Source organism: Medicago sativa, chromosome 5, assembly GCF_051527215.1.
Source record: "Medicago sativa cultivar Bolivia chromosome 5, Bolivia_mono, whole genome shotgun sequence".
In the NCBI taxonomy this organism is placed as follows: domain Eukaryota; kingdom Viridiplantae; phylum Streptophyta; class Magnoliopsida; order Fabales; family Fabaceae; genus Medicago; species Medicago sativa.
This window is the reverse complement of record NC_140753.1, coordinates 21,606,904-21,620,298: the sequence shown is the minus strand read 5'-3', so window position 1 is coordinate 21,620,298 and position 13,395 is coordinate 21,606,904. Positions and strand designations below refer to the sequence as shown.

At 35.5% G+C, this 13,395-nt stretch overlaps 2 protein-coding genes across 2 annotated transcripts; one reads left to right on the top strand and one right to left on the bottom strand.

Annotated features, from left to right (window-relative positions):
- The first annotated feature begins 2,232 nt into the window (after window positions 1-2,232).
- LOC146920991 (uncharacterized) lies at window positions 2,233-4,635 on the top strand. The gene is made up of 2 exons (XM_085714399.1): window positions 2,233-2,261; window positions 2,551-4,635. The coding sequence occupies exon 2, from the start codon at window positions 2,582-2,584 to the stop codon at window positions 4,490-4,492; it is 1,911 nt and encodes a 636-aa protein (XP_085570525.1). The 5' UTR covers window positions 2,233-2,261; window positions 2,551-2,581; the 3' UTR covers window positions 4,493-4,635.
- Window positions 4,636-7,685: 3,050 nt separating this feature from the next.
- LOC146920990 (ribose-phosphate pyrophosphokinase 4-like) lies at window positions 7,686-11,968 on the bottom strand. The gene is made up of 7 exons (XM_085714398.1): window positions 11,500-11,968; window positions 10,299-10,614; window positions 9,858-9,953; window positions 8,858-8,926; window positions 8,581-8,709; window positions 8,348-8,447; window positions 7,686-7,989 (listed from the first exon to the last, which is right to left on the bottom strand). Exons 1-7 carry the CDS (start codon window positions 11,868-11,870, stop codon window positions 7,856-7,858), a joined length of 1,215 nt encoding a protein of 404 aa, XP_085570524.1. The 5' UTR covers window positions 11,871-11,968; the 3' UTR covers window positions 7,686-7,855.
- Between the last annotated feature and the right edge of the window lie 1,427 nt (window positions 11,969-13,395).

The window sequence follows — 13,395 nt, the reverse complement described above, 5'->3', positions numbered from 1 at the left end:
TATGATTACCCTCAGTCATGACATCTGCCATGTCAGTTCTGCCATCATTTTGCATTACCGTCATGGTAGGCTTTGTGTGTGATTCATGTTGCTACGTTGGAACAACAGTAGTCGTGACATCTGCCATGTCAGTTCTACCTTCATTTTGCAGTGACGTCATAGTAGGCTCTATGTGTGATTCAGGTTGCTGCGTTGGTACAGCAGTAGTCTCTATCTGCAAGGTAGGAGAGGTTATTGAGTTATCCTGCTGATTGTTCTCCACAGATGCAAACGCCTTGGAAGAACCAATTCCCTCCGGGCTATCCTTTGATTTCCAAGTTTGTTTTGATCTTTGGGAGTGTACCGGCTGCTTTCCGTTATCAACATTCTTCTTTCCAAGGTTAGTTGGCTGCTCAATCCTCTCCACACTTCGGGGGTGTAACTGACGACATGAATTTATGTTATGACCAATGCTACAACAATGAGAACAAAAGCCTGGGAGTCCCTCATATTCAATAACAAGAGGGAAAGCAAAACCCTCACGTTCAACCATCACCTCGTAAAAAATAGTCTTTGAAAGATCCAAATCAACAAGTATCCGTGCATAATGCCCATACTGCCTGTTCCTCGTGACATTATCGATCAGTAACGGAGTACCTATCTCCCCCGCAATTTCATACAGTGTTCTCTCCATCTAATACTCTTGCGGGAGTTCCCAAAGCCTAATCCATACTTGCGTGTGCGTCTATCTTTGGGTATGCAGATTGAAATCCTTAGTCCATTCAAATAGTCGAAGCAGCCCCGGTTTCAAACTCACTGTACCAGCTGCATAAACAGTGAACATATCCTCTTGCGAAACAAAAAAGAATGCATAAAACCCCCGTCCGAGGGAAAGCATATGCCATGGGCCTTTAACTTTCCATATCTTCTGCAATTTAGCGGTGACATCTTTCGTTGCATAAGGTTTGTCTCCTTTGTTTAAGACCAAACGTCCCCGTAGGTTAATCTTGCAGAAGTCGACACCCCGGGAGTAAGTAGTAGAAGAGATTGAGACAGATAGTGTTTCTCCACGGATTGAAGGCAACGGGAGAGGTTCAGAAATTGATGGAGTGCCACAGAGAGCTTGTGCAAAGGATGGTTTTGCAGACTGCGCAGTAGGAGCAATCGGAGTAGCAAAAACATTTTTTGCCAAGGTCGGAATGGTACTGCCTGACGTCACGGTCGCGGCTGTGATGGCAGGAGGGGCGAGCTCCGCCTTGGATGTTTAATTAATTATTGTATTTTTATTAAAAAATAATATGTGGGGTTTAGGGTGTTACAAATATTGTCTGACTCTGATGCATACATGTCTAAATGTAATTGTTGTGTTCTTTTATCTGGATCTATACATGTGATTATGCATCTCTTGTGTTGGATATATTCTCACCCTCTAGTGGCGGGTTGGGCGCCTGCACCCTTGTGGTGTAGATTTGCAGGAAGAAGAAGTTTAGTAGCAGTGAGTCTCTCAGGATGACTTTGGAGCCTACTCGTTTACTTATCGCTTTTGGGAGTCTTCATCGAGTCGAAGATCTGATCTGTGACACTAGGGATTGGGGATTTATTTTATTTTAGATTAGGTTTTAGAATTCTTTTGAATTCAGTTTTGATGTTGATACAAATGATGTGAAAATTACTTTGATGTGTTGAAAAAAATTATTTTATATAATTTAAACGAATTATTTTTGAATTGAAGAAGATGTGTGACACCCTTGCATGTTTAATTAATTTTATTGTATTTTTATTAGAAAATAATATGTGGGGTTTAGGGTGTTACAAGTTGTGCTATCATGAGAAGCTTTAAATCAAATCAAATCGAATCGAAAATGACATGTAACCTCTACAATCCTTGTTTTTGAAAAAACCTACACCACATACTTACTCCATTTTAACTTTAGAGTAGTGTTATTTGAACATCAATTTATGTGACAACCAAATGGACAACCACATTTTCACACAGAAAAGTGTGTATTGGCACATAAACAAAGTAATAGAAAGAAAGTAAAATTATAATATGAGTATGAGAGAGAAAGTTGTCACAAAAGTTGTTAAAAAAATGGTTGTACAAGTATTATTTTTCTTAACTTTATGTGCTGATTTGTGTGTGTATTAGTTAATAGTTAATTCTCAAATGTGAGCTTCCCAACTTGTGACTCTAACGACGTGGCAATTGGATTTTCAAGGGCTATAAATACACCCAATTCCTACGTATTTTTCATTCATGCAAACAAACAGAACATACCAAGGTGTAAATTCTTATTAGTTATTACTTCCCCCGACTTTTAATCTCTATTGAACTTGTGTTTTTCTCTATGTTAACACTCTACATTAGTTTCTGACTTTCACTTATAAATCTTTGTTTTACATGATTAGTTTTTTAAAGGTTCTTTGTTACTTCCTCCCATCACTAAACCCATATCATTTAACATTAAAATTAAAAGATGTTTACTTTCACTTAAAAATCCTTTGTTTTACATGATTAGTTTTGTAAAGGTTAACCAGGCACTAATTATTTTTTATGTTTGATGTTTGCAGGAAACTATCGTTATTCACACACCACACCACAATGAAGAAACAAGTGGACCTTATCTTTCTCAGCTTTATGCTCTTTATCTCATCTATCATTGCCGGAGATGTGGATCCGGACAAGGTTCTTCATTCAAACTCAGTAGAGTTTGAGAAGTTTCACGACAACTTTCAGCCAAACGCAAGAGAGAAGTATAAACATTATAATGATGCAGAAGGTGAGGAGGGAAAGATGACGGAGAGGGTCCAACATGGAGATGAGGACAAGGTTCTTCATTCAAACTCAGTAGAGTTTGAGAAGTTTCACGGCAACTTTCAGCCAAACGCAAGAGAGAAGTATAAACATTATAATGATGCAGAAGGTGAGGAGGGAAAGATGACGGTGAGGGTCCAACATGGAGATGAGGACAAGGTTCTTCATTCAAACTCAGTAGAGTTTGAGAAGTTTCACGGCAACTTTCAGCCAAACGCAAGAGAGAAGTATAAACATTATAATGATGCAGAAGGTGAGGAGGGAAAGATGACGGTGAGGGTCCAACATGGAGATGAGGACAAGGTTCTTCATTCAAACTCAGTAGAGTTTGAGAAGTTTCACGGCAACTTTCAGCCAAACGCAAGAGAGAAGTATAAACATTATAATGATGCAGAAGGTGAGGAGGGAAAGATGACGGTGAGGGTCCAACATGGAGATGAGGACAAGGTTCTTCATTCAAACTCAGTAGAGTTTGAGAAGTTTCACGGCAACTTTCAGCCAAACGCAAGAGAGAAGTATAAACATTATAATGAACATTATAATGATGCAGAAGGTGAGGAGGGAAAGATGACGGTGAGGGTCCAACATGGAGATGAGGACAAGGTTCTTCATTCAAACTCAGTAGAGTTTGAGAAGTTTCACGGCAACTTTCAGCCAAACGCAAGAAAGAAGTATAAACATTATAATGATGCAGAAGGTGAGAAGGGAAAGATGACGGTGAGGGTCCAACATGGAGATGAGGACAAGGTTCTTCATTCAAACTCAGTAGAGTTTGAGAAGTTTCACGGCAACTTTCAGCCAAACGCAAGAAAGAAGTATAAACATTATAATGATGCAGAAGGTGAGGAGGGAAAGATGACGGTGAGGGTCCAACATGGAGATGAGGACAAGGTTCTTCATTCAAACTCAGTAGAGTTTGAGAAGTTTCACGGCAACTTTCAGCCAAACGCAAGAAAGAAGTATAAACATTATAATGATGCAGAAGGTGAGGAGAGAAAGATGACAACGAGGGTCCACCCTGGTGCATTTTTCAGAGAGAAAATGTTGACAAAAGGGGTGATGACGCAAATGGTTGATATTAGCGATAATCTACCTAAGATGTCGTTTTTACCAGAAAATATACTTGCAAAATTATCACCCTTTTCAACGTCAAACATTGATAAGATGATGAAAGTGTTATCGAATAATGTTCCTGTTTCTGAATATGCTCGTGTTAAAAAGATGATGAGGGAGTCTCTAGCAGAGTGTGAAGATCGTGCTGCTCCAGGTGAAAAAAAACAATGTGTCAAGTCCACAAAGGAAATGGTTCAGTTCGTAACATCTGTTTTGGGTAACAATGTTGTGGCTCGCAGAACTGAGAATGTGAACGGGTCGGGGAAGACTGTGGTGATTGGTAAGGTCAGTAAACTTAATGGTGGGAATGTGACACTGCCAATAACATGTCATAAACATTTGTTCCCATACATGCTTGTATATTACTGTCACTCAAACCCCATGGTGCGTCTATATCAAGTTGATTTACTAGAACCCAAGAATAAGGAAAAGATTAACCAAGCTATAGCCATATGTCATGTAGATACTACTTCTTGGAGTAGTGATCATCCAGCCTTTCAGACTCTTGGTTTCGGACCAGGCCTTATCGAGGCGTGTCACTGGGTGTTTGAGAATGAGTTTTCTTGGGCTAAGGCTGATGATTGATCAAGAAGAATGAGAAGATCATATGTATGGAAGCAATAATGTAATATAATAAATAAAAACTTCTGTTTGCTTCTGGTTTTCCAGCTCTCTGCTGTGTATAGTGTACTCCGGTTTGAATTAATAAAATAAATAATTATACTCTACTTTGCACTCATCATTCCTTTGCTGATTTTTGCTTTGGTTCAATATATTAATTATTTACATACAAAAATTATGGTTGTGTTAATGTTCTCATACGGATACAACAAGTCAATCCAACACTATTAAGTTGAATGTGTGTGTGTGTGTGTGTGTATACGTATGAACTTTTGATGATCCATGTACGGTGCTAATTTGATTAATGAATTATTAAACACTACTGCACTTTGCTTTGCACTCATCATTTCCCTTCTTCTTTTAGCTTTGGTTCAATATATTAATTATTTACAAAAATTATGGTTTTCTTTTTCTACTTCAATTAATTACTTAGTGAATCAAGTTGAATCAAAGTTAATTTAAAATAGGTCGTCTATACTTGGTTTCAACTACCTTCAAATTTTTAAGGTTGTAAACTAATCTCAGTAATATTCTCATACAAGTGTGGCCGTCGTTGTAAAACTACCTCATTAAATGTGAATAGGTTACTTTTAATACTTACAAATTCACCACCCTTTAAATTGACCCTTCAATTTTGGATATTAAATTTGTGATTAGTGCAATGTGAGACATAATGTTAAAACATTTGGCTCCAATATGTGTCATCATATCCCTCTAAACAAAACGGATATTAAGGCTTTATTTTTGGCATGACAAAGTCAATACTTGTCGTTTTTACGTGAACAGAAAAAAAAAAAAAAAAAAGCTTTTTTCTTTACTCTAGCTTTTGATCAGTCCCACAACAAAACAAAATCCCTCACAAATCAATTATGTTACATATTCTCAGAGTAAATTACATATTCTCAGAGTGCAATTTTGATTAGTAAATTGGGTGGTAAGGATGTTAAAGAAAATGTGAGGTTAGAGTCGATAAAAGTTTGATTAATTATGTCAGTTACTTTACTCGGTAAATACTAGTATTGGATACCCTCACACCCAATAATATTTCCAAAAGCTAAATGGAACAAGATAATAATGGTCTGTTACACTTTCATTTTATCTGAAACTCTATTATGTGCCTGTTTGCCATCATGGTGGATACCCACCAAAACGTGGTTTTGCCAAACTCTCCAATTTGGAGCTTCACAATTTTCACGGTGGAAGTGTATGGGGAAGCGCAATTCAAGTTGAAAAAGTGATGCCAAACACACACTGTGTTACACCGCAAGTAGTCAAGTAATATTATCGGTTAACATTAGAATGATTCAGGTTGATGTTAAAAATAGTTAGAGGCTACTTTCATGGTTTAGAAGGGAATTCACTTGGACATAGTCTCACCCCATTCCGTTTATTTTTTATTTCAACAAAGAAGCAGGTACAAAAAAGTAAGGAAGTTGCCACGTAAGATGAAATGGACGAAGACTTATTTATGGAGTTAATAGGAAAAAAAACTCTGAAATTGAATTGTTAAATGTTAGTCAATTACCCCCTATGTTTGTTGATGTTGTTAAACCTTATGACGTGGTAGTTAATTGTACACGTGGCACCTCCACGTAGACTGGACGTTATGCCACGTCATCGGGGTAACTGACCTTTTTTTTTGCTTTTTTTTGTCTTTTTATTTTTGATCTTTTTTTTTGTCTAAAATATGTGATTATAAAAATAGGCAAATATTCCCCTCAAATTTTACACTTATATGCAAATATCCCCTCAGATTTAAAACGTATGTAGCAAATACCCCCTCAAATTTAAAATTTATGTGCAAATATCCCCTCAAATTTAATAGGAGTATTATACGTACCGGTGGAGCTGGAAAACAAATTCTTAGGCATTGGCAAATTAATGGAATAAGGGCTTTCAGTTCTATTTCAATATGCAAAGTGCAAGGAGTTTTGTCCCGATAGAGGTTTCATAATGCAAACTAAGATGTCTTCAAACATGATGTTAGTTAGCATTGCATGAAACATTTCAGCAAGTTGCATATTTGTTTAAGCACGATTAAAGAAGAAATTGTGAAGCTTTGGCATTGCAAATATGAGCATTTGTGTTTCAAAAGCTTAAAGCTCTATATCAGAAGCAAAAATATTGATGGCTTGTCACAGATCAAGTCTCTCTTGTAGCTGTGTAAAAATTGTTCGGTTACATAGATCCATTTCAAAGAAGAGGACTTGGGAGAGCTGCACAATTTTTTCGGTTACTAGTTCTATTTTTATGGGGGGCCATTAAGTTGGGTCTAACAACAAAAAGCAGTACTTGGTCCTTTTCACCCATGATTTTAATTAAAAAAATCGAGTTGAACAAGAACAACAATCCATGTGGCAAATGATAAACTTAGTACTTTATTATTTGTTACAACTTGGTGCACTTGTCAATTTCGTTCATCAGTCATCTTATGTTATTCTTAGCATATTTTTCAATCATTCTCAGTATGTTTTTCAGCCAGAATAGAGAAGTATTAGAGTAATTGCGGGATATTTGTAATGTTTTTTATATTTGAGTTATGTAATTCTACTTTTCCCGAAACATAGAAATTCTAGGGTGTTTGATGTAATTCACGAAGAAAACATGCAAATCAGCAAAAAAAAGACATTTGAAGACTTGTGAAGACTTTGGCAAGATCATGAATGAAGATTCAAGAGGCCTCAAAAGACATTACAAAGGGAGGAATTATGTTCCCAAGTCCCAAGACATCTTACACGGAAGCAAACACCCAAAATGACGACGAAATAAGCATTTACGCGTAGGAAAATGACCGACGGTTTTTATGTATGCTTTGAATTTATTTATACTACTTAGTGAATTTCCTTCCTGGCTTGGTAGCCCCCAGACGTAGGTGAAATTTCACTGAATTGGGTCAACAAACAACTTGTGTTCTTTTATTTCTTGTCCATATCTATTGTGAGATTATTTAAGTTATCACGAAGTTGTGACATTATTCTTGACATCACAATTGTCGTGACATCATGTATAACATCCTTTCTAATAAAAAAATTGACACCACAATTCAATCCATAAAAAAATTGACACCACAATCAAATTGAAATTTTCTGATAAAAAAAAAAAATTCCCTCTTTTTGAAGAAAAACTCATGATAAAGTTCGGGAGAGGACACAACAAGAAGAATAAGCAATCTATTTTTCCTTGCAAAAGTTCTCGATGCCATAGCCGCACATTAAAGGAGTTCAACTCTAACGATCCTTGTTATTTATATTATTTAACCATAACCATGCCTCTTCATGTGTTTATTTCATTTTGAGGATAAGATGAAATTATAATATTACATTCTTATCAGATTTGCAGACTGGCAGATATGGAGCTTGCTAGGCTGAGAACCTCAAATGGTGGCTTATGCATCACCTCCTTCACTGTTAAGGGGCATGAGTCTGTTATCCAGAAGTATGAGAACGCAGTCTCTGGATTCCCTGTGCATGGAAAGTCAGAAATTATTGAATGTAAGAACGGAAATCGTAAAATGTAAGCTATCCGATTAAAGTCAAAAGTGAGTGAAAGCAATGCTAAATTGGTAGGTAAGTTTCAGTAACACAAGCTGGTTTTATATTAGAATGAGACCATCTGCTCCCAATATCTGAACTTGCTGCAAACCAAATAGTAATCAATCTAAATTCCTATTCCACTCACAGGTTAACATGTGTATTTATTTAGTACTAATTACTAAATTGATGAATTAGTGTGTTATAAATTTATTTATAATTTAGATGAACTTATTTCCCTTTAGAGGCAATAAAAATAGATTAATGAGCAAAGAAGACCAAGCAATACCCCCATTATCATGCCCAAATCGTTGCCATGACTTATTTGGAAAAATGCCATGAGTCACGTAAGCACTAATCTTTGATGCTCCATGAGCTGCCAAAACTTTCTGAAAAATGAAAGAAAAAGAATTACGAGTTACCTAAAAAAAAATAGGAAGCACCTTTGCTATAACAAATAAAACAGCATAATATTTCCAATTCCTGTCTCAATAAAAATCGACATACACCGATGTTTCATACCTGGCATTCTATCAGGGTTCCACCTGACTGAACCAAATCATCAACAATCACAATATGGCGACCTTTAGGTTCTCCCTCCTTAATTCGAACTATTCTTTTATCTCCTTCCCGAACTTTTGCACAAACTACCTGCATATGCATTGTGTAAGTGTTAATAGATGGAACTGCCTCCAAGTTAGTACATTGTCACACTAGTAGATTCTAGACTAGTACCTGTGTAATATTAATTACTTTTACTAAATTTGAGAAAGATTGTTAGAAGAACAATATGCAATACCGTAGGAAAATGCTGCAGTTGCTTATGAAATCGTTTCCAAGCACCATCATCAGGAAAAGCAATTGATATCTGAAACAACAAAGCCAAATTTTCATTGAATATTAGATAGTGTGAAAGCAATCATTCTCATCAATGTTATCAATCATGGATCGCGAGAAATTGCAATTTGTTTAAATTCCGCTACACAACGGTGTTATAGCGCCACTATTTGACTTGTACTAAATAACTTAGTGTGGAACAATGGCGATTTGTTCAACTTCCACTGTATTATAGAGCTATGTTGGATAGCAATATAAGAGGACAAAAAATGACTATAGCAGTAGGCAGTTATGCTTATAGCAATAGACAGTTATGTGTTATTTTAATTGTCAGTTATGGTATGTTTATGTTCAGGAATAAATAAGGGGAGACAAGGGACAATTGGTTATGAGTGATGCTATTTATCTAGAAAACTTTTATCCCGAGAGGACCACGAAAAAATTTTAGCCAATCAAAGGCTTTCTTGTCCGGAAACCATGGGAGGTGATGGGTGTAATATAGGAAATGTATTTAGCAGCTATACAGTCGTGAAATTCTCGCTATACTATTTGTTGCTATAACTATCAATTCCATTGGTTATTGGGAAGTTAATTAACTGGTCATTGGGAGAGAGCAGCCAAACTCTCTAATTATTGGAGAATCAACGTAACCGAGCCCCTGTCATTGAGTCCATGTTATGTATTTGCTTTGCAACAGTTTCTGCATAAACATTATATAAGTATTTGTGTGAATCTCTGATTAAGAATCCCTTCTGCAGAGATTCACAACACTGAATTTTTAATTCACTTTTTCAACCAATATCTATAAAATATAAGCATTTTTCATTCAGAGTTTAAATAAAAAGTTGAAACTACAGAAGATAATCACGAGAGTGGATTGCTGACTAATACGGAAAATACTGGATGCAAGATTTAAAACAACAGCCACGAAGATATGAACTAAGTAAAAGTGAACGGCTCACATTATCAGAATCAGGCAGATCTTGGAGTCTTCTTTTAAGCAATGGTATGCCACTCTCAAAACATGGTAAAATGTTATCACCAAAGTAGAACCTCTCCTGATTCAAAACAAATAATCAAAGAATTATGGGCAGGAATTTCATGAAATAAAGAATGACATATGGACCAACGAAGTGTGTGTTTGGTTTTATGGAGAAACAATCAGCGTTGAATTTAAGAACAAAATATGGATGTTTCATTTTGTTGAATAAAGTTGATGTTGACTCCAAATCTCGGTTTGATTGCCAATTATAAAATGTAGGTTTTGCGTTAGGATAAAAAATTTACACCAAGTTCTAAATCAATTTTACAAAAACTATTTCATTCAAAATCACAAATAACAAGCATTCACCCAAACACACACCTAGAAACAATTGTACAAAGCAACTCTACCAATAGTACACCTGCAAGGCATGAATGTCGAATGTGACCAAACTTGTTGGTCCTCCTCTAGAAATTGGTATGTTTGACAAAAGCCTGGCCAAAGTAAAAGCAGTGGCGATATCCCCTTCATCCTCCATTCTTTCAGAAGTTCCGGTTGGGAAAAACGGAAGCACAAGAGTAAATGAGGCAACAAACAGTTTTGGCAAGGCATAAATGACAGGAATCTGCTCAAAAATCACTGCTGGAGAACTGAATGAGGCCAGAAAAGCCACATGTTGTCCACGAATGCCTTGGGCGTTTGGAATGAAAATGTTGGGGAAGCCATCAGGAAACTTTCTAAAGTTTTCAATTGCATAGAGCATTTCAGTAAACCATAATAAAAAATGCAAAAACACCAACAAGCTAGGAAAAAATTCAGAAACAATGTACCGTAGCAACAACATTTCAATAAAACCTCAGGCATCAAGGTTATCCATGATGTGAAGTCTTACAATGAAAAATCAATAATTCCAAATATCTATACCACTCGTAACAGAATAAGGGTATGTCTGGATTGACTTATTTGAATATATTTATCTACTGACATAAGCACTAATGTTGTTGGACAAAACTTATGGAAACAGCTTATGACATGTCCATAAGTTATAAGCTCTCCATTATAATTTATGAAAACAACGTACAACATATATGAAAACGGTTTCATATAATTTTATTTGTAAACAAGTCATTTTGGTCCTTGAATGTTTGAGGTGATGTAGTTAGTCTTTGAATCCATCAAAATTGCAAATACATCTCTAAGTATTTCTTTTGATTTGAATTTTAAGGACTAAAAAATTGACTAACGAAAAACAAATTTGATAACCAGAATAACTAACAAAAGACACATTTGACGACCAAAATGACTACCTAAAAAACACCTGATGATGTCTTTGCAATTTTGATATTCAGAGACTATAACAATTGGCAACACACACAGAGGGACCAAAATGATTATTTACTCATTATTTTATCTTTATTATACATAAGCACTTATAGGATAAGTGGAAGCACTTATAAGATGTGTAACTACTTCCAAGTTCCAAACTTTAAACCAAAACTATGTCAATTCAATCAGGAGAGAACAAATTAACTAAATGGGTATTCAAAATAACGAAAAGGGGCACTTAAAATTGATAGAAAAATTAAAAAATGAAAAATAGTAATGTGAAGAAATGAACGAACCCCCAGGAGATGGAACGAAGTTCAATGGCATCAGATTCAGATGCAATGTTGTAGGCAAGAGATTTGGTTTCAGCAGAGTAAAAGAGAACAACTTTCTTAGAATTCTTCATGGCTTGTTGAGAGGCAGAAGAAGAAGCGGAAACCAATGACGAAGAAAAAGAAGAATTGTTGTTGTGAAGGGAATCTTTGTTCATGTTGGAGAAATGTTCAATTGTCCAATTACTACGATGATTCTCGAAGCTTCTGATTTCGCAGTTTGTGATGAAATTGGAATTGGAACGGAAAAGGGATGAGTGATGAGAGAGTGTGTATTGTTTGAGGAGTTTGTTTGAGGTGGCCGGAAATGGCGGAGGGAGTGGCGTGGCCGCCATTGTCGGCGGTCACTGACAGACAGTTGAGACACAAAGATCGCGTTTTCTTGTTTGGGTTAAGATTTGGTGGCAAATTCAATAACTACCCTCCTCTCCTTAGCATTTCTCATTCCCACGTTTTACTTCTTTTAATAGGGAATTAGTCACTTCCCTCAATTGGGAAATAAGTAGTCACTTTAGTCCCTGAATGTAGACTATGTTGGTCAATTTCAGGGACTTAAATGATTAATAGAGTCTATATTCAGAGACTTAATTGACTAACGGAGTCTGCATTCAAGGACTAAATTGACTAACAGAGTCTATATTCAAGGACTATTTTGCATTTTATCTGCATTCAGAGACTAAAGTGACCAATCTCCCTTCTTTTAATGGTTAGACAAACCATTTAATCGTTGTTTCTCGATAAAAATTTACTATTTTAGTTGTTTTAACACGTGCAATATTGCACATGTTAGACAAATCCTTTTTTTAAACTCTAAACTTTATTTGATGAAAATTATCATAAGCTATCTTCATGAATTCTCTAAATAAAGCACAAAATTTACTTTAATAAATAATGTCAGATAAGTCGATCTAAACAGGCATTGTGCTAATGTGAGTCCACATTTAAGCAAGAGTACAACAATCATCAAACTAGTCTTGCTAAGTTGTGTCATTATGGAACATGCTAGCATTTCTCTTAGCAAATGACCTAATACCGCTCGTCAGAGGTCTATGGGCCGGTCTAATGAAAGTATGGTCCAGCCTAACTCGTTTAATAAATAAGAGCTTTTTAAAAAGTCTATTAATTTAAATGGGTTAGACTTAGGCTTATAAAAAAGCCAATCATGCCGACCTGTATATGAGTATATTACATTTTTCCACATATATTATTTATATAGTAATACAAAAAAATAAAATAACAGTTCCTTTAAATTTTCATATTAAGTTGGTGATTGTTTTATCACATTTTTTTTAACGGATTGTTTTATCACATTGAAGATTTTATGCATTTTTTTCCTACTTAAGTGCTGATTTAGTTTTCAGTATCTTACTATTTAAAAGCTTGTTAGGTTATCATTAAATATCCATATTTTTATTTGATTTGTGTGAACTTTTGAGGCTTGATACTAATATGCTTAAGGTTAAGTATGCTTATCAGATTAAGTTTGAAATCCTTCTTGTTATCATACATGATTATTCTTGAGTTTCTATCCATCTGTAAATTTTACGATTATGTTTTATTAGTTTAATGTGTATATAATTAATATTTATCTCTACATTAAGTACGTTGCACAAATTAAAAAGAAAGAAAAATGGATGGATGTACTCTATTTGAAATTTGTAACACAAACTAGGCTTCTAGATAGGCTAATAGTTCTGGCCAAACTTTTAAAAAGATCGGGTCAAGCTTAAAATAAAGTCTTTGATAGGTAAAAAGGTCAAGGCTTAGGCCTTAGTTTTTTCAACTAGGCCATACCTATTTAAGTAAAGCTTGGCTCGCCCCGCCTCATTCTCACCCCCTAGCTAGTAATATTAGATATGT

Coding starts and splice junctions, on each gene's coding strand:
- LOC146920991 (XM_085714399.1), top strand. CDS start 2,582: ATGAAGAAACAAGTGGACCTTATCTTTCTCAGCTTTATGCTCTTTATC.
- LOC146920990 (XM_085714398.1), bottom strand. CDS start 11,870: ATGGCGGCCACGCCACTCCCTCCGCCATTTCCGGCCACCTCAAACAAA. Junction 8,710..8,857: donor AACTGCAGCATTTTCCTACG/GTATTGCATATT, acceptor ATGCATATGCAG/GTAGTTTGTGCAAAAGTTCG. Junction 8,448..8,580: donor GAACCCTGATAGAATGCCAG/GTATGAAACATC, acceptor TTCATTTTTCAG/AAAGTTTTGGCAGCTCATGG.